The sequence below is a fragment of the Leucopleurus acutus genome (genome assembly GCF_964270905.1).
Source record: "Leucopleurus acutus genome assembly, chromosome: 10".
NCBI lineage: Eukaryota > Metazoa > Chordata > Mammalia > Artiodactyla > Delphinidae > Leucopleurus > Leucopleurus acutus.
Genome location: NC_139153.1, coordinates 52180438 through 52204802, shown reverse-complemented (window position 1 = coordinate 52204802; position 24365 = coordinate 52180438). Strand labels below are relative to the sequence as shown.

The 24365-nt window shown below is 39.2% G+C and overlaps 1 protein-coding gene across 2 annotated transcripts in view; it reads right to left on the bottom strand.

Annotated features, from left to right (window-relative positions):
• Window positions 1-24365, bottom strand: part of UBP1 (upstream binding protein 1) — a 70602-nt gene that overhangs the window by 33249 nt on the left and 12988 nt on the right. For both annotated transcript variants that reach the window (XM_082849155.1, XM_082849156.1), the window contains one exon: window positions 20350-20501. In XM_082849155.1, coding sequence (XP_082705281.1) covers window positions 20350-20501 — 152 coding nt within the window. The remainder of the gene's footprint in view (window positions 1-20349; window positions 20502-24365) is intronic.

Genomic DNA, 24365 nt, shown 5'->3' with positions numbered 1-24365 from the left:
AACGTGATACACCACATCAACAAAAGACAAAAGCCACATGATCATCTCAAAAGACACAGAAAAAGCATTTGACAAAATTCAACATCCATTCATGATAAAAAAAAACTCCTACCAAAGTGGATATAGAGGAAACATATCCCAACATAATAAAAGCCATTTATGACAAACCCACAGCCAATATAATACTCAATGGTGAAAAGCTGAAAGCCTTCTCGCTAAAATCTGGAACAAGACAAGGATGCTCATTCTCACCACTCCTATTCAACATAGTACTGGAAGTCCTAGCCACAGCAATCAGACGAGAAAACAAAACATAAGGTATCCAAATTGGAAGGGAAGAGGTAAAACTGTCACTATATGCAGATGACATGATACTATATATAGAAAACCCTAAGGACTCCACACAAAAACTACTAAATCTAATAAACGAATTCAGCAAAGTACCAGGATACAAGATTATCATTCAGAAATCAGTTGCATTTCTTTACACCAACAATGAAATGTCAGAAAGAGAACATAAAAAAAAAAAACCTTTTAAATTTGCAACCCCCAAAATAAAATACCTATGAATAAACGTGACCAAAGAGGTTAAAGACTTATACGCTGAGAACTATAAAACATTAATAAAGGAAACTGAAGATGATTCAAAGAAATGGAAAGATATCTCATGCTCTTGGATTTGAAGAATATTGTTAAAATGGCCATATTACCCAAAGCAATCTACAGATTTAATGCAGTCCCCATCAAATTACCCATGACATTTTTCACAGAACTAGAACAAGTAATCCTAAACTGATATGGAACCATAAAACATCCAGAATTGCCAAAGCAATCCTGATGAAAAAGAGCAAACAGGAGGCATAACCATCCCAGACTTCAGACACTACTACACAGCTACAGTAATCAAACAGTGTTGTATTGCCACAAAAGCAGACATACAGACCAACAGAACAGAACAGTGAGCCCAGAAATAAACCCACACACCTACGGTCAATTAACCTTCGACAAAGGAGGCAAGAATATAAAATGGAAAAAAAGACAGGCTCTTCAGCAAGTGGTGTTGGGAAATTGGACAGCCATATGTAAATCAATGAAGTTAGAACACACCCTCTCACCATACGCAAAAATAAACTCAAATGGCTTAAAGACTTAAAAGACATGACACTATAAAACTCCTAGAAGAGAACATAGGCAAAATATTCTCTGACGTAAATCATACCAATATTTCTTAGGTCAGTCTTCCAAGGCAACAGAGATAAAAATAAAAATAAATGAGACCGAATCAAACTTACAACGTTTTGCACAGCAAAGGAAACCATAAACAAAACGAAAAGACCACCTACAGAATGGGAGAAAATATCTGCCAACAATGCAACAGACAGGGTCTTTATTTCCAGAATGTACAAATAGCTCATAAAACTGAACACCAAATTTACAAACAACCCAATCGAAAAATCAGCAGACCTATAGAGATATTCCTCCAAAGAAGAAATACAAATGGCCAGTAGGAACATGAAAAGATGCTCAACATAGCTAATTATTAGAGACACGCAAATCAAAACTACAATAAGGTACCACCTCACAAAGGTCAGAATGGCCATCATTAGAAAGTCTACAAATAACAAATGCTGCAGAGGGTGTGGAGAAAAGGGAACCCTCCTACACTGTTGGTGGGAATGTAAGCTGGTACAGCCACTATGGTAAACAGTATGGACAATCATCAGAAAATTAAAATAGAATTACCATATGATCCAGGAATCCCACTCCAGGGCATATATCCAGACAAAACCATAATTCAAAAAGATAAAGGTACCCCTATATTCACAGCAACACTATTCATAATAGCCAAGACGTGGAAACAACCTAAATGTCCACTAACAGACAGATTGATAAAGAAGATGTGGTAAATAGATAAAATACAATACTACTCAGCCATAAAAAAGAACAAAATAATGCCACTTGCAGCAACACGGATGCAACTCGAGATTATCATACTAAGTGAAGTAAGTCAGAAAGAGAAAAACAAATACCATCTGATATCACTTACATGTGGAATTTAAAATATGACACAGGGGACTTCCCTGGTGGTCCAGTGGTTAAGACTTTGCCTTCCAATGCAGGGGCTGTGGGTTCAAAATCCCTGGTCAGGGAGCTAGGATCCCACATGCCTCGCGGCCAAAAAACCAAAACATAAAACAGAAGCAATATTATAATAAATTTAATAAAGACTTTTTTTTTTTTTAAATAAGACCTCTGCCGGGTCTTTGTAGTGGCATGTGGGCTCTTTTAGTTGGAGCATGCAAACTCCTAGCTGTAGCATGTGGGATCTAGTTCCCTGACCAGTGATCGAACCCAGGCCCCTTGCATTCGGAGCATGGAGTCTTAGTCACTGGACCACCAGGGAAGCCCCAATAAAGACTTTAAAAAATGACACAAATGAACCTATCTATGAAACAGAAACAGAATCACGGACATAGAGAACAGACTAGTGGTTGCCAAGGGGGACGGGAGTGGGAGAGGGAGGGACTGGGAGTCTGGGATTAGCAGATATAAACTAGTATATATAGAATGGATAAACAACAAGGTCCTACTGTATAGCACAGGGAACTACGTTCAATATCCTGTGATAAACCATGACGGAAAAGAATATGAAAAAGAATGTGTATATATATATATATATATATATATATATATATGCGTGTGTCTGTGTATAACTGTATCACTTTACTGTACAGCAGTATTTAACACACTGTAAATCAACTATACTTCAATTTAAAAAGTTAAAAAATAAAAGATTTTTTAAAAGCAAATGAATAGATATCATTGATAAATACAGCATTACATATCTGAAATTACACTCAACCTCAAGAATTTAGGACACAAAAACTAACAAAATGTTTGTGATTATCAGATCAACAAAAAACTGTTTAATTAATTTAAAAAATCAAGTGGGTAAAGATGGGGGAGAAATAAGCACATAAAATGTGGGGAAATGTAAACTGATAAACTGTTTCTGAAAGATAGTCTGCCTGCACCTGATAACAAGTTAAATACTGCATCTTTTGACTCAGGGATTCTGATTATCAAGAGGGGGGAATATTTGCACCTCACATTAGTCACAGAGGGCTAATCTCCCTAGTACCAAAGGAAAAGAACTCTTACAAAATTGCTAACAAATGCCCAACAACCCTAGCAGAAAATGAGCAAATGATATGAACATGTACTTCACACAAAAGAAGGAAAGCCAACAGTTCTTAAACATACTAAAAGACATTCAAGGGCTTCCCTGGTGGCTCAGTGGTTAAAGAATCCACCTGCCAAGGCAGGGACACGGGTTCGAGCCCTGGTTTGGGAAGATCCCACATGCCGTGGAGCAACTAACCCCATGCGCCACAACTACTGAGCCCACACACCTAGAACCCAAGCTCCGTAACAACTGCAACTCGCCACAACTAGAGAAGGCCTGCGCGCGGCAACGAAGACCCAACACAGCCAAAAATAAATTAATAAATAAATTTATTTTAAAAAAAAAGAAAGAAAAAGACATTCGACGTCTGGGAATTCCCTGGTGATCCAGCAGTTAGGACGCCATGCTTCCACTGCCAGGATGCCGGGTTATATCCCTGGTCAGGGAGCTAATAAGATCCCGCAAGAAGCGACACACGGCCAAGAAAAGAAAAAAGACATTCAGACATTTGAACTCCATCAGAGACATGCAAGTTAAAGCCATATTGAAATGGCTTTTCACCTATCAGATTAGCATGAATCTCTCAGTTTGAGATGTCGTGGCTAAAGGGAAACAGTCACTCTCATCTATGGACAGTAGAGGTGGAGATGGTTTAAGAAGCAGTTGTCACTCTGGAGAGATTCTGAAGGTAGAGCCTATGTATTTTCTGGTATATTAATTAAAGTGTGAGAGAAAGAGCAGCTGAGGGTTACTCCAGATTTTTGGCTAAGGAAGTTCCTGACATGGGGAAGATCACAAGAAGCAGATCTCAGAGAGAAAATCAAGGAGTGCAATTGCATACATTTTACCAAGTTGATTTATAAATCTGAGAATAACCCAAAGAAAAGCAGTCTGTGAGATGGGAGGTGGACCAAATGCACAAGGAGGGAGGGAGAACTTCTCTCGCCAGGATTCCCTTGTGGTCCTCCAAAAACTCAAAATTCTAAGGATTGAAAAAGATCAAAGGAAGAAATCTCAATGTGCCTTATCTTCTTTCGTATTATTTTATCTTCTTCTGTATTATCTTCTTTTGTATTATTTTTCCTCCTCAACCTTAGGATATTTCTGTGCTCAATATAAAGTTCTATCTGTTTCCACGAACAGATCTCAGGCTTGGCTGCTCCTGTATTAAAGCACTATAGATTTTTATTCTTCTGAAGTCAAAAGCAGGTTTTTAAAAAAGGCTCTGTAACACTTATTATGCTTCAAATGATTTCCCTGTTGGAAACTATATATGTCCTAGCTTTCTTCCTTCTTCAGTTTTATCCCATGTCTCCCACTATTTAGAAATCCCTCCCCACCAAGTTTTACTCAATGGCAATATCCATTGATATACTACCAGACTTTTATTGGTTCAATTTCTCCTTCTATTTGATCCCCCTCCATAATTCTCCTAATAAAACAACTTCCTGAAATGTTAGTCTAAGTTCCAAATGAAATGTTAAAAAGGTCCCACTACCAACGAAGTATAAAGTTAACACAAACTGCAATACTCTAAAAGTTACTAGTCCTATTTTTAGCTTTATCTTCTGAATTTACCTGTCATGTTTGGATTTGTTTACTCCTTTCTTGGCTTTGAAAAGCAAAAGCACTGACAGAATTGAAAAATGTAAGTGCTATGAGTTCATGTCCCCACCTACCTTTGAATATAGAGTGTAAGATGGACTCTAGAGCAAAATGGAGCCCAAGGTTTGACAGATCCACCTTGGTTAAGTTCAAAGCATTTATTTCTAAGGTCCTAATACAGAACTTTCATCTATAACAAGAACCAAAGCTAACCTCAAGGAAATCTATCACAGTGTAAAACGAACTTACCAAAAAATATATTTTCTTTTTTGAAGCGTCAATCATTTAACAGTATTTTTAATCCAATAGACATGCTACTTTATTTCCTAGACCTAAAACTTGTTTGCAAGGTAGCTAATACTGGTTAATTAACAGGGTGCTCCAAGTAGAATTTGGCCTCCATATGAACAGGTATTTCTGATCTAATAGCAGCAATAAGCTGATCTGGAATAAATCAACGGTTTAAGATCAGAAGTCTCACTCATGGGACTTCCCTGGTGGCACAGAGGTTAAGAATTAGCCTGGCAATGCAAGGGACATGGGTTTGATCCCTGGTCCGGGAAGATCCCACATACCACAGAGCAGCTAAGCCCATGAGCCACAACTACTGAGCCCATGTGCCCTAGAGCCTGCGTGCCGCAACTAATGAAGCCTGCATGCTCTAAGGCCAGGCCTGTGTGTTGCAACTACTGAGCCCATGTGCTGCAACTACTGAAGCCTGTGCACCTACAGCCCGTGGTCCACAACAAGAAAAGCCATTGCAATGAGAAGCCCACGCACCTCAATAAAGAGTAGCCCCCGCTCGCCGCAACTAGAAAAAGCCTGTGCGCAGCAACGAAGACCCGACACAGCCAAAATGTAATAATAAATTAAATAAATAAAAATGAATAGTGGGCTTCCCTGGTGGTGCAGTGGTTGAGAGTCTGCCTGCCGATGCAGGGGACACGGGTTCGTGCTCCAGTCTGGGAAGATCCCACATGCCGCAGAGCAGCTGGGCCCGTGAGCCATGGCCGCTAAGCCTGCGCGTCCGGAGCCTGTGCTCCGCAACGGGAGAGGCCACAACAGTGAGAGGCCCGCGTATCGCAAAAAAAAAAAAAAAAGAAAAGAATAGTAAGATATTCCTATTAAAAAAAACCCAGAAAACAAGAAGTCGTGTCACTCATATCATGGTGGGGAAGCATCATGGATTCAGCTGGGGCTACTGGACAAGGGGCAGCCTATTCCAGCCAGATCCCTGCCCAAAGGGATAGGCAACTGCTTACTCCCCTTTCTGTGGCTCCATATTGGAACTACAGTTTTTTTACTCCACAAAGTTAGAGGTTTAGGGACCTCCCTGGTGGTCCAGTGGTTAAGAATCTGCCTTCTAATGCTGGCAACGGGGTTCGATCCCTGGTCGGGGAACTAAGACCCCCACATGCTGTGGGGCAACTAAGTCTGTGCGCTCCAGAGTCTGCGCACCACAACTAGAGAGCCCACACGCCACAACGAAAGATCCCGCATGCCGCAACTAAGACCCGATGCAGCCAAATAAATAAATATTTAATAATTTTTAGAAAAGTTAGAGGTTTAAGTTTTCTCATTACCTAAGAGCTGAAAAGGACAGCTGCCCAGGCATAATGAGAAAAACACAAATACAGCTTTTAAACTCTGTACTTCTATCATTCAAAACAGTACAAAAACCGACACTCTAAAGCATCAGTACTTGTTCCAATTTCTACCTGAGATGAAGTTAAGACTACACAAGATTATTTTTCTTTATGTTGCACAATGGTATTACACAACGGCAAATATTCTTTAGCAACAGCTGCTCCGGAGGCAGAAGGTGAGCAATGAGCTTGAAGGGGAGGCTACTAGGAGTGACCAAGCTATGGCCTAAGAATAGCTACAGCCCCACCTATGTGTCAACGCTCCTCTGAGGAAATCTGTCTATAAGAAGTGGTGGTGAGGGGACGCTCACATATTTGCCTGAATATTCAAAGTAATAAAAAGTTGAAGCATGGTCTCCAGACCAGCAGCATCGGCATCACTTGGAAACGTCAGAAATACAAATTCTCCAGCCCTGCTCCAGACCCACTGACTCAGAAACTCTATCAATCATGTTTGACAAGCCTTCTAGGTGATCCCAATGCATGCTGTTGTTGGGAGACCACTGCTCTGTGCAAAGCTACAAATATCCAGTCAGTCAATGCTGTTTCTAGCACAAAGCATTCGGGACCTTCTCCTGGGAATAACTTGTCTATGCCAAAATTAAGAACTAAGTCATTCTAAAGCTGTTTAAAGTAAATTACATTATGATCCCTTTATAAGCAACCAAAATTCATTAAACAGTCATTTATTATTTGACAGGATTGTAAATCCTGTAACAGTCTAGGATAGCTCTCACTCCAATACACACACATGCTCCACAAATCCACTTATCCTCATATATGTTCATTACACATGTGTATACAGTCCATATATCTGAATATACATATATGTGCACATTTACACACACACACACTCATGCGTGCAAGAGCTCAGGGTTCATTAGATGCCCATTTCAAGACCCAGCTTTGACTGGCCTTCAGAGATAAGCTAGGAGGCAGTAAGTACTATAGTATGCAGAGTGTTTCTGTCTAAAATCTTAAGAGTAAATGACAGCCACACTATGGAAACAGCTCTGATACACAACAGTAGCTCAGTATGCACCACTTTGGAGATCATCTACATAGTACACATTTGCCTTGGTTGATGGGTTAGTTTCCTATTGCTGCTGTAACAAATTTCCACAAACTCAGTGGCTTGAAACTATGCAAATTTATTATCACACAGTTCTAGAGTTCAGAAGTCCAGAACGGGTCTAGTGGGCTAAAATGAAGCTGTCAGCAGGCTGCATTCCTTCTGGAAGCTGTAGGGGAAAATCTACTTCCTTGACTTTATCTACTTCTTGAAGTAGCCTACATCCATTAGTTTGTGGCAGTCTTCCTTCATCTTCAAATCTCCCTCTGACTCCTGCCTCTCCTGCCTCCTTCTTTCACTTTTAAGGACCCCTGTGATTTCACTGGGCCACCTGGATAACCCAGGATAATCTCTTCATCTCAACAGCCTTAATTAAATCATACCTGCAAAGTGCCTTTTGGTATAAGGTTAAAATATTCACAGGTTTTGGGGATTAGGATACGAACATCTTCGAGGCACCATTATTCTACCTGCCACAGTTGCTAAGCAGTGCAAACATGTTATTTCTACAGTTCAAAACTCTGCTACAGGGGGACTTCCCTGGTGGTCAATATTGTTAAGAATCTGCCTCCCAATGCAGGGGACGTGGGTTTGATCCCTGGTCAGGGAACTAAGATCCCACATGCCACAGGGCAACTAAGCCTGCCCGCTCTAGAGCCCGCGCGCCACAACTAGAGAGCCTGCACGCTGCAACGAAAGATCTCGTATGCCACAACTAAGACCCGATGCAGCCAAATAAATAAATATTAAAACAAACAACAAACAAACTCTGCTACAGGCTTATTTAAAAGATTGTAGGGACTTCCCTGGTGGCACAGTGGTTAAGAATACGCCTGCCAATGAAGGGGACATGGGTTCGAGCCCCATTCCGGGAAGATCCCACATACCTCGGAGCAACTAAGCCCGTGCACCACAACTACTGAACCTGCGCTCTAGATCCCACAAGCCACAACTGCTGAAGCCCGCGCTCCTAGAAGCCATGCTCTGCAACAGAAGCCCCTGCACCACAACGAACAGTAGCCCCGTCCAGCTTGCCGCAACTAAAGAAAGCCCGCGCACAGCAACAAAGACCCGATGCTGCCAAAATAAATTAAAAAAAAAAAAAAGATTGTAATCATACTTGCCAACAAACCTGGCAAAAATCCTGAGTCATTACACAGGTATCTAGTCCCAGGGTTGCATTCTAACCATCTGTAAAAATTGCTCATCTATCTGCCATAGGAAACTAACACATCAGCCAAGGTCTAACCACTTGGTTTTCCAGTACAATGAGAAACCATTAAAGCTATCTAGTTATAAATAATAGTAACAGCAGCAAACGCCAGTGTTGTGCTTCCTATGTGCTGGCCACCTTATAAGTGCATTACACATATTAACTCAATTTAATTCTCAGCTACCTTAGGTGGGGGTTATTTTATTAAAGGAAATTGCCTGGACAAGCAAGTGGTGTAATGGGATCTAAACACAGGCAGCCTGGCCCCAGAGACAGCTAATGACAACCGCTCACTGCTGCCCTCTACCTCTCACCCTGCTACATGAAGAAAAACATTTAAATCCAGTCACAGTAACGAGCTGACACATTTAAAAGGAACAAAAAGGTATGTGAATAATGTGTGTAAAGACATCCCATATGCAGCAGAGGTGCATATTCCTGGGCAGTTCTATCTCATTCTTCTACCAGGCATTACTTTAGGGATGGAGGTTCTCTCTTAAATTTCATCCTTTAGTGACAAGATCATTATATTCACCACAACTATGCTTAAGCATATAATTCAGTCATCACAGAATAAGTTTATTGGAATAAATAAATTAATGATACAATATTTTTGTTATACAAAGGGTATCATTTAACAGGATTACAATCTTCTTAGGTGTCTAAAAAGGGTTCTAATTCAATGGCTACTTGGGGCCAGCGAGCAGAAGAGTTTTATTGTATAATCTTTCATACCTTCTGAACTTTGAACCATGTATATAAATCATTTAGTTACACTGTTAAATTTTAAATGGTGACCATTAACTGAAAAGTTAGAAAACACTGGAACTATTCTAGTAAAGAGACTCAGTGGTTAAGAAAATGAGGTTTGGAATTAGAAATCTCTGGGTTTAAGTCCCTATAAAAAGTATGGTCAATCTAAAAGATAACTGTAGGAAAAAATTACTCCCTCTAAAGCTTTAATATGAAGTGGGGATAACTGTGCTTTCACTGTCACTATTATTTCCAAGTAACAGAGAAAAAAGTGACTGCTTAATTTCCCTCTCACTTATTATAATGAGTGGGGAAGCTTAAAGGAATTAAAACTTGTGCTGATGAAGAACAACTTCAAGTGCCCTATCTAATCCCTTCTTTATAAAGTTTCTGTATCCTTTTTTGATAAACAAGGCAACACTGCCATGATGAGTCATTTTCCCTTGGTGGAGCTGAAGAGTCCATTTGAAGATAAGTAAATTAATTCATGAGTAAATCTGAATAAAAATCTAACTCCTAAGAACAGGAAGACTAAGGAGTAAATTATGTCAATATTTAACAGTCACACTGTTAAAGCTGATGCACAGATGACACTATACTAAAATGGGTCACTGAGACACATTTTACATACTTTGCAGAAACTTCCCAGGGCAATGTCAGCCAGCTAAAAAATATCCATGGAATTTTACCGGAATTCCTAGATAAAAATCAATCATTTTTATTTTCCATATCTATGCCTGATTCTCTTTATATATTTCAGGAAAGTCTTCTGTAAAAAAAATCAAAACTATACATGCACTACTTAGAATGTTTCCTTTTGAAAAGTGAGTCTGATCAACTTAAGATACTCTGCTGGGGGATCGGATCAAGATGGCAGAGGAGTAGGACGTGGAGCTCACCTTCTCCCACAAATACATCAAAAATACATCTACAACCTAGAGACTGTCCTACAGAGTGAAGTAAGTCAGAAGGAGAAAAACAAATACCGTATGCTAACACATATATATAGAATCTAAGAAAATGGTCAGAAGAACCTAGGGGCAAGACGGGAATAAAGACGCAGACCTACTAGAGAACGGACTTGAGGATACGGGGAGGGGGAAGGGTAAGCTGTGACAAAGTGAGAGAGTGGCATGGACATATATACACTACCAAATATAAAACAGATAGCTAGTGGGAAGCAGCCACATAGCACAGGGAGATCAGCTCGGTGCTTTGTGACCACCTAGAGGGGTGGGATAGGAAGGGTGGGAGGGAGATGCAAGAGGGAAGAGATATGGGAACATATGTATATGTATAACTGATACACTTTGTTATAAAGCAGAAACTGACACACCATTGTAAAGCAATTATACTCTAATAAAGATGTTAAAAAAAAATACATCTACATGCAGAATGCTTCTCACAGAACATCTACTGGATGCTGGCAGAAGGACTCAGACTTCCAAAAGGGCAAGAAAATCTCCACATAACTGGGTAGGGCCAAAAAAAAAAAAAGAAAAGAAAAGAAACAGAAAGAGAGAGAAATGAATCGGGACAGGACCTATGCCCCTGGGAGGGAGCTGTGAAAGAAGAAAGGTTCCTGCACCCTGGGAAGTCCCCTCACTGCCTGGGAGATCAGCTGGGACAGAGGGGGAGGTTCAGAGCCTTGGAGGGGAGCACAGCAACCGGGTCGTGCAGGGCAAAGTGGAGAGAGACCTGCACAGATGGTTGGTGCCACAGAGCAGCACTCCCCAGCCTGGGACACTCGTCCACTGGGTCAGGTGGGGGCTGGGTGCTGAGGCTCAGGCTTTGGAGGTCAGACCAGGAGGTGAGGACTGAGGTTGGCTGTGTGGAGACGGCCTGAGGGGGCTAGGGTGTGGTGAGCCACAACCGAGGGAGTCGAGGAAGAAGCCTGGGCCTGCCAGAGAGGCAAGGCACCATTGCGGGGGGCACACAAGGAGAGGGGTGGGCCGCCACAGAAGCTTCTTTCTCCGTGCCCACTCTCAGGCAGCAGTGCACCACCTACCCGAGCTCCGGGGGCAGGTGCAAGATGCCACTGCCATCTCGGAATCCAGAGGCGGACATGGATCGCTGCCGCCGCAGAGCGTCCTGCGACTGAGCACCCATCGCTGTCCATGCCTACCCAGGAGCGTGCGCGACCTGCCACTGCTGCTGAGGGTCCCGCAACCGGGAGCCAACTGCTAGCCCCGCCTTCCTGGGAGTGTGTGCAGGGTGCACATCTGCACACCCCCTATCAAGGGGATAACGGCCAGCACACGTAGGGGAAAGAGATGACAAGCATCCAAACCAAAAACAGCCCTCGTGCCAAAAAAATATTAAGCCCACACAAGCTACACAGGGATGCTCCCACATATAAATAGTCCTCCAAGACTAGAGTAGATAATTGTTTCTCCTGAACGCAGAGTTAAGAGAAACTCAAGTAAAATGAAGAAGCAGAGGAACCACTCCCAGTTAAAAGACCAAGAGAATTCCCCTGAAAGAACAAACAATGAAACAGACCTCTTCAGTCTAACAGACACCAAGTTCAAAAAGGAGGTGATGAAAATACTGAAGAAATTAAGAAAGGCTATTGACAAAAACGCACATTACTGTAAAAAGCAACTACAAACTATAAGGAGGAACCAAGAAAAATTAGAAAATTCATTTGCTGAGACAAAAGCTGAGCTAAAGGCAATGAATAGCAGAATGAATAACACAGGAGAAAGAATAAGCGATCTGGAAGATAGAATAATGGAAATTACGCAAGCAAAACAGCAGTCAGCCAAATGAAAAAAAAGGAAAGCAATATAAGAGACCTGTGGGATAATATAAAGCATGCCAACCTAAGCTTAATAGGGATTCCAGAAAGAGAAGAAAAAGAAAAGGGGGTTGAAAATGTATTTGAAGAAATTATGGCTGAAAACTTCCCAAACCTAAAGAAGGAAACAGATATCCAGATATAGGAAGCATGGAGGGTCCCAAACAAGATGAACCCCAACAGACCTACATCAAGACATATTATAATAAAAATGACAAAGTTAAAGATAAAAAGAGGACTCTAAAGGCAACAGGAGAAAAACTTAATTACAAGGGAACCCCCATAAAGCTATCAGCTGATTTCTCTACAGAAACACTGTAGGCCAGAGGGAGTGGCAAAATATATTCAAAGTCTTGAAAGGGAAAAATCTGCAACCTAGAATACTCTACCCAACAATATTATCATTTAGAATAGAAAGAGAAATCAGAATGTCTCAGATAAGCAAAAGTTAAAAGAATATAGCAATGCTAAACCTATCCTAAAAGAAATATTGAAAGGCCTTCTCTAAATAGAAAGGAAACCAGAAGATATAAGAAAGAGGAAACCACAACTGGAAACTAAATTGCTTAAACTAGCCAGTATCAAAAAGAAAATCTATTTGTGCAAGTGATGATAAACTCACAGAACAGCAGGAGGATAAACATAAAGATGTAAAAAAGTACTGCATCAAAATCATAAAATGTGGGGCAGGAGAGTAAGAAAATACAGATTCCTTTTTTTTTTTAATGTAATGCATTTGAGCCTATATGACTAACAGCCTAAAGCAAGCAGATATAGGAAGGGGTTAACATACTTGAAAAACAGGGTAACCACAAATCAAAACCATACAAAAGATTCACAGAAACCAAAAAGAAGAGAACACAAACATAAAATAAAAGGAAATCATCAAACCACAAAAAGAAAAACAAAAAGAAAGGAACAAAGAAGAAACAAAAGAATCAACTGGAAAACCAGGTTTAAAATGGCAATAAATACATATGCCAAGGGACTGAATGCTCCAATCAAAAGATAGAGTGGCACACTGGATAAAAAAACAAGAGCCTAGGGAATTCCCTGGTGGTCCAGTGGTTAGGACACTGTGCTCTCACTGCCAAGGGCTCAGCTCAGGTTCAGTCCCTGATTGGAGCTAAGATACCACAAGCTGCATGTCACAGCCAAAAAAAACCAAAACAAAACAGGAGCCTACAATATGCTGCCTACAAGAGACCCACCTTAGGACAAAGGACACACACAGACTGAAAGTGAGGGGATGGAAAAAGATATTTCATGCAAACAGAATTGACAAGAAAGGGAGTAGCAATACTCGTATCAGACAAAACAGACTTTTAAACAAAGGCTATAAAGAAAGATAAAGAAGGATACTATATAATGACAAGAGGATCAATACAAGAGGGTTTTACACTTGGCAACATATATACACCTAATATAGGAACACCCCAAAACATAAATACTAATGGACATAAAGGGAGAAAGTGATGGGAATACAGTAATAGTAGGAGACTTTAACACCCCCACTGACATCAATGGACAGACAATCCAGACAGAAAATCAGTAAGGAAACAGAGGTCCTAAATGACACAACAGAACAGTTGGACTGAATTGACATTTTCAGGACTTTATATCCAAAAAAACCCAGAACACACAGTCTTTTCAAGGGCACATGGACCATTCTCTAGGATTGACCACATACTGGGGCACAAAACAAGCCTCGACAAATTTAAGAGTATAGAAATTACTTCAAGCATCTTTTCTGACCACAAAGGCATGAAACTAGAAATCAACAACAGGAAAAGAAATGAGAAAGAAAAGATTAAATGGAGACTAAACAACATGCTACTAAAAAAAACAATGGGTCAACGAGGAAACTAAAAAGATACCTTGAGACAAACAACAATGAAAACACAACCATATAAAATCTATGGGATGCAGCAAAAGCAGTTCTAGAGGGAAGTTCACAGCAATACAGGCCTTCCTCAAGAAACAAGAAAAATCTCAAATAAACAACCTAACATACTACCTAAAAGAATTAGAAAAAAAGAAGAACAAACAAAACCTGAAGTCAGCAGAAGGAAGCAAATAATCAAGATCAGTGAGGGAATAAATTAAACAGAGACTAAAAAATAGAAAAGAAAAAAAATCACTAAAACCAAAGATGGTTCCTTGAAAGGGTAAACAAAATTGACAAACCTTTGGCCAGGCTCAACAAGAAGAAAAGAGAACCCAAATAAACAAAATAACAAATGAAAAAGGAGAAATCTCAACTGATACCACAGAAATACAAAAAGAATAAGAGAATACTATGAACAATTATATGCCAAAAAATTTGACAACCTGGAAGAAATGGACAACTTTCTAGAAACATACAGCCCATGAAAACTGAATCAAGAAGAAACAGATAATGTGAACACACTGATCACTAGAAGTGAAACAGAAACTGTAATAAAAAAACTTCCTACAAACAAAAGTCCAGGACCAGTTGGCTTCACAGGTGAATTCTACCAAACATACAAAAAAGAACTTATACTGATTCTTCTCAAACTCTTCCTAAGACTGAAGAGGAGGGAACACTCCCAAAGACATTTTATGAAGCCACCATCACTCTGATACCAAAACCAGACAAAGATACCACCAAAAAGAAAATTACAGGCCAATATCTTTGATGAATATAGATGCAAAAATTCTCAACAAAACATTAGCAAACCGAATCCAACAACACATAAAAAAGATCATACACCACGATGAAGTGGGATTGATCCCAAGTTCACAAGAATGGTCCAACATATGCAAATGAAACAGTGTAATACAGCACATTAACAAAAGAAAAGTCAAAAACCACGTGATCATCTCAAAAGATGCCGAAAGAGCATTTGACAAAATTCAACATCCATTCATGATAAAAGACTCTTACCAAAGTGGATATAGAATGAACATATCTCAACACAATAAAAGCCATTTATGACAAACCCACAGCCAATACAGTACTCAATGGTGAAAAGCTGTAAGACTTCCTGTGAAAATCTGCAACAAGACAAGGATACCCCGGGACTTGCCTGGCTGTCCAGTGGTTAAGACTCTGCGCTTCCAACGCAGGGGGTGTGGGTTCGATCGCTGGTTGCGGAACAAAGATCTCACATACCACACAGCGTGACCAAAAACATAAAAAATTTTTAAAAATTAAAAAAAAACACTCAAGGATACTCACTCTCATCACTTCTATTCAACATAGTATTGGAAGTCCTGGCCACAGGATTCAGACAAGAAAACGAAATAAAAGGTATCCAAATTGGAAGGGAAGAGGTAAAATTGTCACTATATGCAGATGACATGATACTATGCAGAGAACCCTAAGGACTCCACACAAAAACTACCAGACCTAATAAATGAATCCAGCAAAGTAGCTGGATACAAGAGTAACATTCAGAAATCGGTTACATTTCTTTACACTAACAATGAAATACCAGAAAGGAATGTAAATAAACAGTACCTTTTAAAATTGCACCAAAAAAAAAAAAAAAAAAAACTAGGAATAAATTTGACCAAGGAGGTGAAAGACTTATACACTGAGAACTATAAAACAGTAATAAAGGAAAGTATATCCCATGGTCTTGGATTGGAAGAATTAATACTGTTAAAATGACCATACTACCCAAAGCAATCTACAGATTTAATGTAATCCCTATCAAATTACCCATGACATCTTTCACAGAACTAGAACAAATAATCCAAAAATCTGTATGGAACCATAAAAGACCCAGAATTGCCAAAGCAATCCTGAGGAAGAAAAAAAAAAAAAGCAGGAGGCATAACTCTCCCAGACTTCAGAATACTACAAAGCTACAGTAATCAAAACAATGTGGAATTGGTACAAAAACAGACATACAGATCAATGGAACAGAATAGAGAGCCCAGAAATAAATCCACACACCTATGGCCAATTAACCTTTGACAAAGGAGGCAGGAATATAAAATGGGAAAAAGACAGTCTCTTCAGCAAGTGGTGCTGGGCAAGTTGGACAGCTGCATGTAAATCAATGAAGTTAGAAAACACCCATACATCATGCACAAAAATAAACTCAAAATGGTTTAAAGACTTAAACATATGACACCATAAAACTCCTAGGAGAGAGCATATGCAAAACATTCTCTGACATAAATTGTACCAATGTTTTCTTAGGTCAGTCTCCCAAGGCAATAGAAATAAAAACAAAAATAAAAAAATGGGATCTAATCAAGCTTACAAGACTTTTCATAGCAAAGGAAACTATTAAAAAAAACAAAAAACAAAACCATAATCTATGGAACAGGAGAAAATATTTGCAAATGATGTGATGCCACAAGGGCTGAATCTCCAAAATACACAAACAGCTCATATAACGCTACAACAAAAAAACAAACAACCCAAACGAAAAATGGGCATAAGACCCTTAATAGACATTTCTCCAAGGAAGACATACAGATGACCAGTAGGCACATGAAAATATGCTCAATGTCACTAATTACTAGAGAAATGCAAATCAAAACTTCCATCAGGTGTCACCTCACACAGGTCAGAATGGCCATCATTAAAAAGTCTACAAACAACAAATGCTGGAAAGAGTGTGAAGAAAAGGAAACCCTCCTACACTCTTGGTGGGAATGTAAGCTGGTGCAGCCACTATGGAAAACAGTATGGAGGTTCATCAGAAAACTAAAAATAGAATTACCATGTGATCCAGCAATCCCACTCCTGGGCATATATCCAGACAAAACTATAATTCAAAAGATAAGGCACCCCTATGTTCATAGCAGCACTATTCATAATAGCCAAGACATGGAAACAACCTAAATGTCCACCAACAGATGAATGGATAAAGAAGACGTGGTAAATATATAAAATGGAATACTACTCAGCCATAAAAAAGAACAAAATAATGCCATTGGCAGCTACATGGATGCAACTAGAGATTATCATACTAAGTGAAGTACGTCAGAAAGAGAAAGACAAATATATCACTTATATGTGGAATCTAAAATATGGCACAAATGAACTTACCTACAAAACAGAAACAGACTCACAGACACAGAGATCAGATTTGTGGTTGCCAAGGGGGGAGAGGGGAAGGGAGAGGGATGGATTTGGAGTCTGGGGTTGGTAGATGCAAACTATTACATTTAGAATGGATAAACAAGAAGGTCCTACTGTATAGCACAGAGAACTATATCCAATCTCTTGGGATAAATCATAATGGAAAAGAGTATGATAAAAGAATGTATATATGTGTATAACTGAGTCACTTTGCTGTACAGCAGAGACTGGCACAATATTGTAAATCAACTATACTTCAATTTAAAAAAAAAAAGACACTTTGCTAAGTCCGGACCTTTGTTAACTTATCAGTTTAAAAGAGGTGGGGTGGGACTTCCCTGGTGGTGCAGTGGTTGAGAGTCCGCCTGCCGATGCAAGGAACACGGGTTCGTGCCCCGGTCCAGGAAGATCCCACATGCCACGGAGCAGCTGGGCCCATTAGCAATGGCCGCTGAGCCTGCGTGTCCGGAGCCTGTGCTCCGCAACGGGAGAGGCCACAACAGTGAGAGGCCTGCGTACCACAAAAAAATAAAAATAAAAAAATAAAAGAGGTGGGGTGAAAGACACTCGAGCAACATCTCAATCAGGTTCAAACTTAGCCTGAATCTAGGAAAAGCTATGGATCCTCTCTTTAGAAAAATATACATTCATTAAAAATTTGAAAATGATTTAGGGGATTCACAAAAAATCTTGGGTTCAGAACCTTTTGTCAAAATATAATGCTAGGAGATAAATGCTAGGAGAGAAACCTGTGAAAGAACTGTCTGATATTCATGTAAGTTTAAAGTATTATAATTTCTTTTTAAAAAGTGTATAAAAGTAGAATTTCTTTATGGTTACTCAAATGCATTTTTAATGATTATTCAAATATATGTTTTCAAAAATGCAGCCTGTATATGCAGTTCACTTTTCCACTTTTTTTCCCTTAAAAGGCTGGGAGAAATTAAGAGGTAAATTAACACAATTCTACAACCAAGAACATACTCATCATTAATACTGCAGGGAGCATAGTCACATGCCAGAAAATCACTTGCACTTATTATACTATCACCATGAACGTGGGTGTCAGCTGGGAGGGGGATACAAGGGAGCCTGCCAGGGTACTGGAAATACTGGACATAGGTAGTATTTTCAAGGGAATGATCTGTGTAAAAATTCATTGAGCTGTACACTTAAGACTTGTGGGGAATTCCCTGGTGGTCCAGAGGTTAGGGATCCATGTTTCCACTGCAGGAGCCTCAGGTTAGATTCCTGGTTGGGGAACTAAGAGTCCACATGCCAGGCGGTGTGGAAAAAAAAAAAAAGACTTGTGCACACTACTGTAGATATTCAGTAACTATTTTTTAAAATTTAAGCTTGACCAAACTGACATTGAGCAAGTCTATCAACTGCTCTAAGCTTCCGTTTTTAAAATCTGTAATGGATCAATAACACTTCTCCTCAGGTTATTGTGGGAAGTGAGACAACATACGTATAGTATTCAGTACACTGCTTCATACACAGTCAGCACTCTGTGAATGCAGGTCTAATACATTATCACTATAGATGGTGGACTGCAATTTTTATCAATGTGAGATGTCTTTATCCAGTTTAACAGTAACAGTGGTAAGTTATGGATATTCTCCCAGGCCAACAGACAGACATATCCAATGTTCTTTAAACAGAGGGGTGTATGTGCACATGCTCATTCATCCCATGGTATACATGTAACTTATTCAACTATTCCCTAAGTAAGAGAAATTCTGGTTATTTCCTTTTTTTGTCATTAGAAATAAAGCTACGCTGAATATTGTAGCCTTACCTCTACAGTGCTTCTTCTCATACTTTTATAGCTAAAACAGACTACCATAGAGACTCTTAAGTTTCAGATTTGAAAGAACCTTAAGTCTCAAATTGAATGCCTACCCAAACAAATCCTAAAATAATATTAACAACAAAATCAGAGTGTTGCCATAGGCTACAAATTAGAATTACCTGAAGTAAAACCTCATAAATTCTAAATTAATATGTTAAACGAAAAGTTAGAAGCTATTCTTCCACATTTTGAAATAATCACTAGTAAGTAGTCTAAAATCTATAGTTCCTTCCAAAAGTTTGAGGAATTAAAGAGTCTATTTAATGACAGAAAAATAATCAGAATATACTCTTAAATGAACAGATGTTAATTCCCATTTTGTTGAAATAAAATAAATATACAGACAAGGAAACACACCTAGGATGTTAACTGGTTCTCCTGAGGGGGATGTAACTGAAGTCCATTTTCAGCTTTATCCCTTGACATATTCCCCAATTTTTCTACGAAGTATGTACTATTTTTATAACAATAAAAACGTTCAATTCTTTTTAAAAATAAGAGTCCAACATGCTTTCAGTATAGGTCTCCAACAAATGAATTCCTGCATAACTAAGTACTTTTGTTTACATTGGTAAGTCACATTGGCCAGTGCCCAAACTGCTGACAGCACCTCAAAAAAAAATCCTTTCCTCTTTCCAACTGTATATCCTACCCTCACATCTCCGTTTTCCATTCTGCCCACTCTCGCTTTCATATCACCGAAACATAGTATCCTCATTAAGTGCAGACAAGATTTGACACAGTTTACTTTAGCCACAGACTCCACCTTGGTGGACTCTATCACCAGCACAAACCTGCTTCGTTCCTGAGACCAAGTCCCTTGCTAGCTGGACTTCTGATTCATTCTCAAGTTCCACACTGAAACCATGTTCCTAAAAATAACTGACATCCTTTATTACCTGCTCCTCCTTTGGATTTTGTCTAAAGAAATCCTGTAATAAATCTTGTTCCACAGACCCTCTTTGTGCAAATAAGTTTCCACAAACAATTGCTTTGTTGGCTCACACTAAAATTCCTACAATTTTACAACTAAAGTTGTAAAAATTGAGAAAAAGAATCTAATTTTCAATTATTACCATTATTCTAGGCTGCAATGCCAAAACCCTAGTTCAGATTTTTGTGAACTCTTAAAGTGTGATGCAGCCGTACCAACCTTGGTTCAAGTATGTGAGCGTTTCATCGTGCAGCTTCACAGCTGGTGACGTTGCTGCACACATCACATACTGGAAGGGCGGGTGTTTGGTTTCGTCATCCAATGGAAGGCTGGAATCTTCCTGCTTGAAAATTGGCAATGCCAAGACATCGCTGAAAAGCAAAAACAAAAATCAGCACTGACCTTATTCTGGGTTTAAAACATTTAAAAACATAAAAATATTTAGGGGTAGTTTTAAAATTTAAGATCAGATATGATATGTAGAATAAAAGAACTATTAATGCTAATCTGGCTCCCCCAAAAGATAGTTTTAATAAACCATACCTCTAGTGTGAGTTGGGGGGGGGTGCCTACGATTAGGCAGAGCATTAAAATAAGAAATATTTAATAGTTAAGTCCAAACTACTGACAAAAGAGATCAGGCTAATAATACATGTGGTACAAAAAAAAAAAGTTATGTGAAAAAAATTAGTTAAAAACTTTAAACTCATTTCTATTAAAAAATAAATAAAAGCAAGAGTACATAGCCACCTGTTTTGAAAGGTAGGTCACACTGGCACCATGAAATCACAAAGAAGCATTTGATTAAATGGTATTTTACAAAAAGTTCCCTGCTGGTCCTAGCTAAACGCTGAGAGCATAAAGCTTCATACTTAGTCTACAACAATGGCTTCTTCTGAGAAGCAAACAGTAGCAGTAGAAACAGCTGCTATTTTTCCCTCCAAGAATAACTTGGGTCATTGATCGGGAGGGGGATGGGGGGGTCTTCTGGGGTACTGTCTATATTCTGTTAACTTTGGTGGTTAAACACACATGGCTCTGTCTGGTTTGCCTTTAAAAAAAAAAAAGGAGCTGAGGTATAATTTACATACCACAAAATTCACCCTTTTGAAGTGTATAATTCAGTGTTTTTTAAAATATATTCACAGAGTTGTACAGTCTTCACCACTATCTAATTCCAGAACATTTTCAGCACCTCAGAAAGAAATCTCATACCCTTAGCAGTCACTCCCTATCCCCCAACCCTGGCAACCACTGATTTGCTTTGTCTCTACGGATTTGCCTATTCTGGATATTTAACGCAAAAAGAATCATGTGGCCTTTTGTGACTTGCTTCTTTTAGTATGTTTTCAAGTCCATTCATGTTGTAGCATGTATCAGTACTTCATTCCTTTTTAAGGCTGAATGATATTCCATTGTATGAATATACCACATTCTGTTTATCCATCATTGGAGGGTGGACCTTTGGCTTGTTTCCATTTTTTTGATTATGAATAATGCTGCTATGAACACTTGCATGTATTTTTGTGTAGACATGTTTAATTCCCTTGGATATATACCTAGAAGTAGAATTGTTGAGTCATATGGTAACTCTTTACCTTTTTGAGAAACTGCCAAACTGTTTTACAAAGTGACTGCGCCATTTTACGTTCCCACCATTAACATATGAAGGGTGGGTATTTCTTTTTTTGAGATAATTCACTGAGCTGTACATTTATATATCGATGGTTTTTCTACGTCCATTCCTCAATAAAAGGTAAAACAGCAAAATATCCAAATGAATAACTACTATAACAACAAGAACAGCAAAGGCTTGTCTGAATTGTTTATTTCTTCTTACAAGCTGTTAACTGACTCAGATATCTGGCTACCCCATTTTAATTAAATTCAATTTAAAAGCAAAATGTGGAAATGAATGAAATGAAAGGGAAACCCTGCATTCCCTCCTCCCACATACATTTCTATTAAAGCACCAGACTGATTAGTCAGGGACTGAATTACCCACTAATTCTCCTCCTCCTTTATTTATACCTAGGAACTGTCAAAACACTCCTAAGTCAAAAGTATAAGTGAGGAACACATAGTCAGGAGTGGTCCCCAGTCTTCCTCCAGGACAGGGATAAAAACCTTGGAGCAGATATAAAAACTTTTCAGGAAACTTGCAAATGGTACTTTAAGATTCAGAGCAGCTCTCTTTATTAAAAACAACCATAGCAGTCAAAGTGGCTCCATGGTAGATGAAAATACATACATATTCTATGTCATATATATGTAAGTGTTTCAAGTTCTCTTCGTGAGAGAATCCCCTGGCGGTCCTGTGGTTAGGACTCCATGCTCTCACTGCTGAGGGCCTGGGTTCAATCCCTGGTCGGGGAACTAAAAGCCCACAAGCGACATGGTGCAGCCAAAAAAAAAAAAAAAAAGTTCTCTTGGTGAGAAAGAAATAAAAAATGAGATGAGAGCTATAACTCAGATGCATTTAGTTAATTATACTAAAAAGTGACATGGAGAATAATTTTAAGATCTTAACACTAACTGCTTGGGTTGATCATTACATACAGGTCATCAAAATAAGATATAAGACTGCATAAGAATGGCTATTTGTAAGTAAACTGTTACACATAGTAAATAAAATTTTATTTGCTTCAGATTCTATAACGCAACCACCATTTTATTCACTTGGTTATAGGCTACTATGCTCATGGTAGGTGCTAAAAGACTCCTGAATAAACTTAACATATAAACACATAGAGATCATTTGTTAATGAAATCCCAATTAATTTCTTACTTAATTAGAAAGAAAATGCATTCCAACCAACACAGCAGCCAGAGAAAGCCTCTTCAAACAGAATTCAGATCATTTCATTCCTTTGAACTCTCTCCATCAGCTCACTTTCGAAACCAGGGTCCCTACAAGGTCCAACAAGGCCCTACTCAATCTGCTCTTCTTTCCTTTTCACCTACCCACCCTCCGTCTCTCTGCCTCAGCCAGTCTCCTTCCCCGCCTTTTCCAGGGCCTCTCTGCATTGGCCCCTCTTCTGCTTGATGTCCTACTGGCTCATTTCATTCAAATGTCACCTTTCCAGTGACAACTGTAATCTTCCCATCTGTACTCCCAGTTTCCCCTTTCCTGCTCTATCCATAAAGCGTTTCATTTTCCAACAGTATACGGGACTTAAATTTGTAACCTCCATAAGTATATAACCACCCTCCAAATTGGTTTCTCTTTACTGACTAAATCCAGCATCTAGCACAAAGAAGGAGCTCAAATATCTGTTAAATTGATGAATGAATTGTAGCACTGGTAATCAATTATTACTAAAATGAAAAACTAGGTCTCCAGATAATTTGTCATAATTTCTACCAGGCTGAACCATAAGAAATTTCTGGTATTCACCTGATTTTGTCATCTCATATCCCAGACAGGTAGGCCGCCCAGGGATCTGACAAGCAGATGAAAAGACTCAAGGCTTTGAATTATTCCAAGTAATTCTGAAATGCAAGTATCCAAAAATAACCAGGCACACAAAGACAAACACGACTTTAGGAGCACGAACCAACAGAAGACTCTGTCTGTTGGTATTCAGTTCTTTTCTGCCTTTGTTGCAGAGTTAGAGGCCTGAAAACTACATATACAAGACTTCTTGCCAGCTGGAATCTTCCTAGGTTGCTCCAAAGGGAAGCAGCACTGGTGGGAAATTAAAAGGGAGTGGGAAAGAGCAGAAGAGGCAAACATAGCTGCAGGAGAGCTCAGGGCATCAGCAGCCATGCCTCCCGCAGCCAACTCTCCTCCCTGAACCCTTCTAGCACCTTTGCAATCAAATACTTCACTAAATCCTTCTCTGCTTGAAACATCTCAGTGTTCTCTCTTTTCCTGATTGGACATGGACCAATACCCACTGAAGACTTCAAGATGCCAGAATTACTGTACCCGTATGATAAAATTAAGCTTACTCTGTTGAAAGAAATAAAAGATAAGCCTGAAAAGATCTGCAAGGAACAGGAAATTTCAAGGGACAGCAAACCTGTAAAGGAACAAATAGAATTTTGAGAACCGGAAGATAAAATTGCTAAAATTAAGAACCCACATTTAATAACAGCTCACACAAATGAAGATATATAAGGAATCTGGAATATAGGTAAAAGAAGTTATCCAGAAGGCAGCATGGAGAGCAAAATGATAGAAAATGCAGAAGAGATGTTAAGAAAGAAAAGACAAAGTGAGAAGTTTTTAC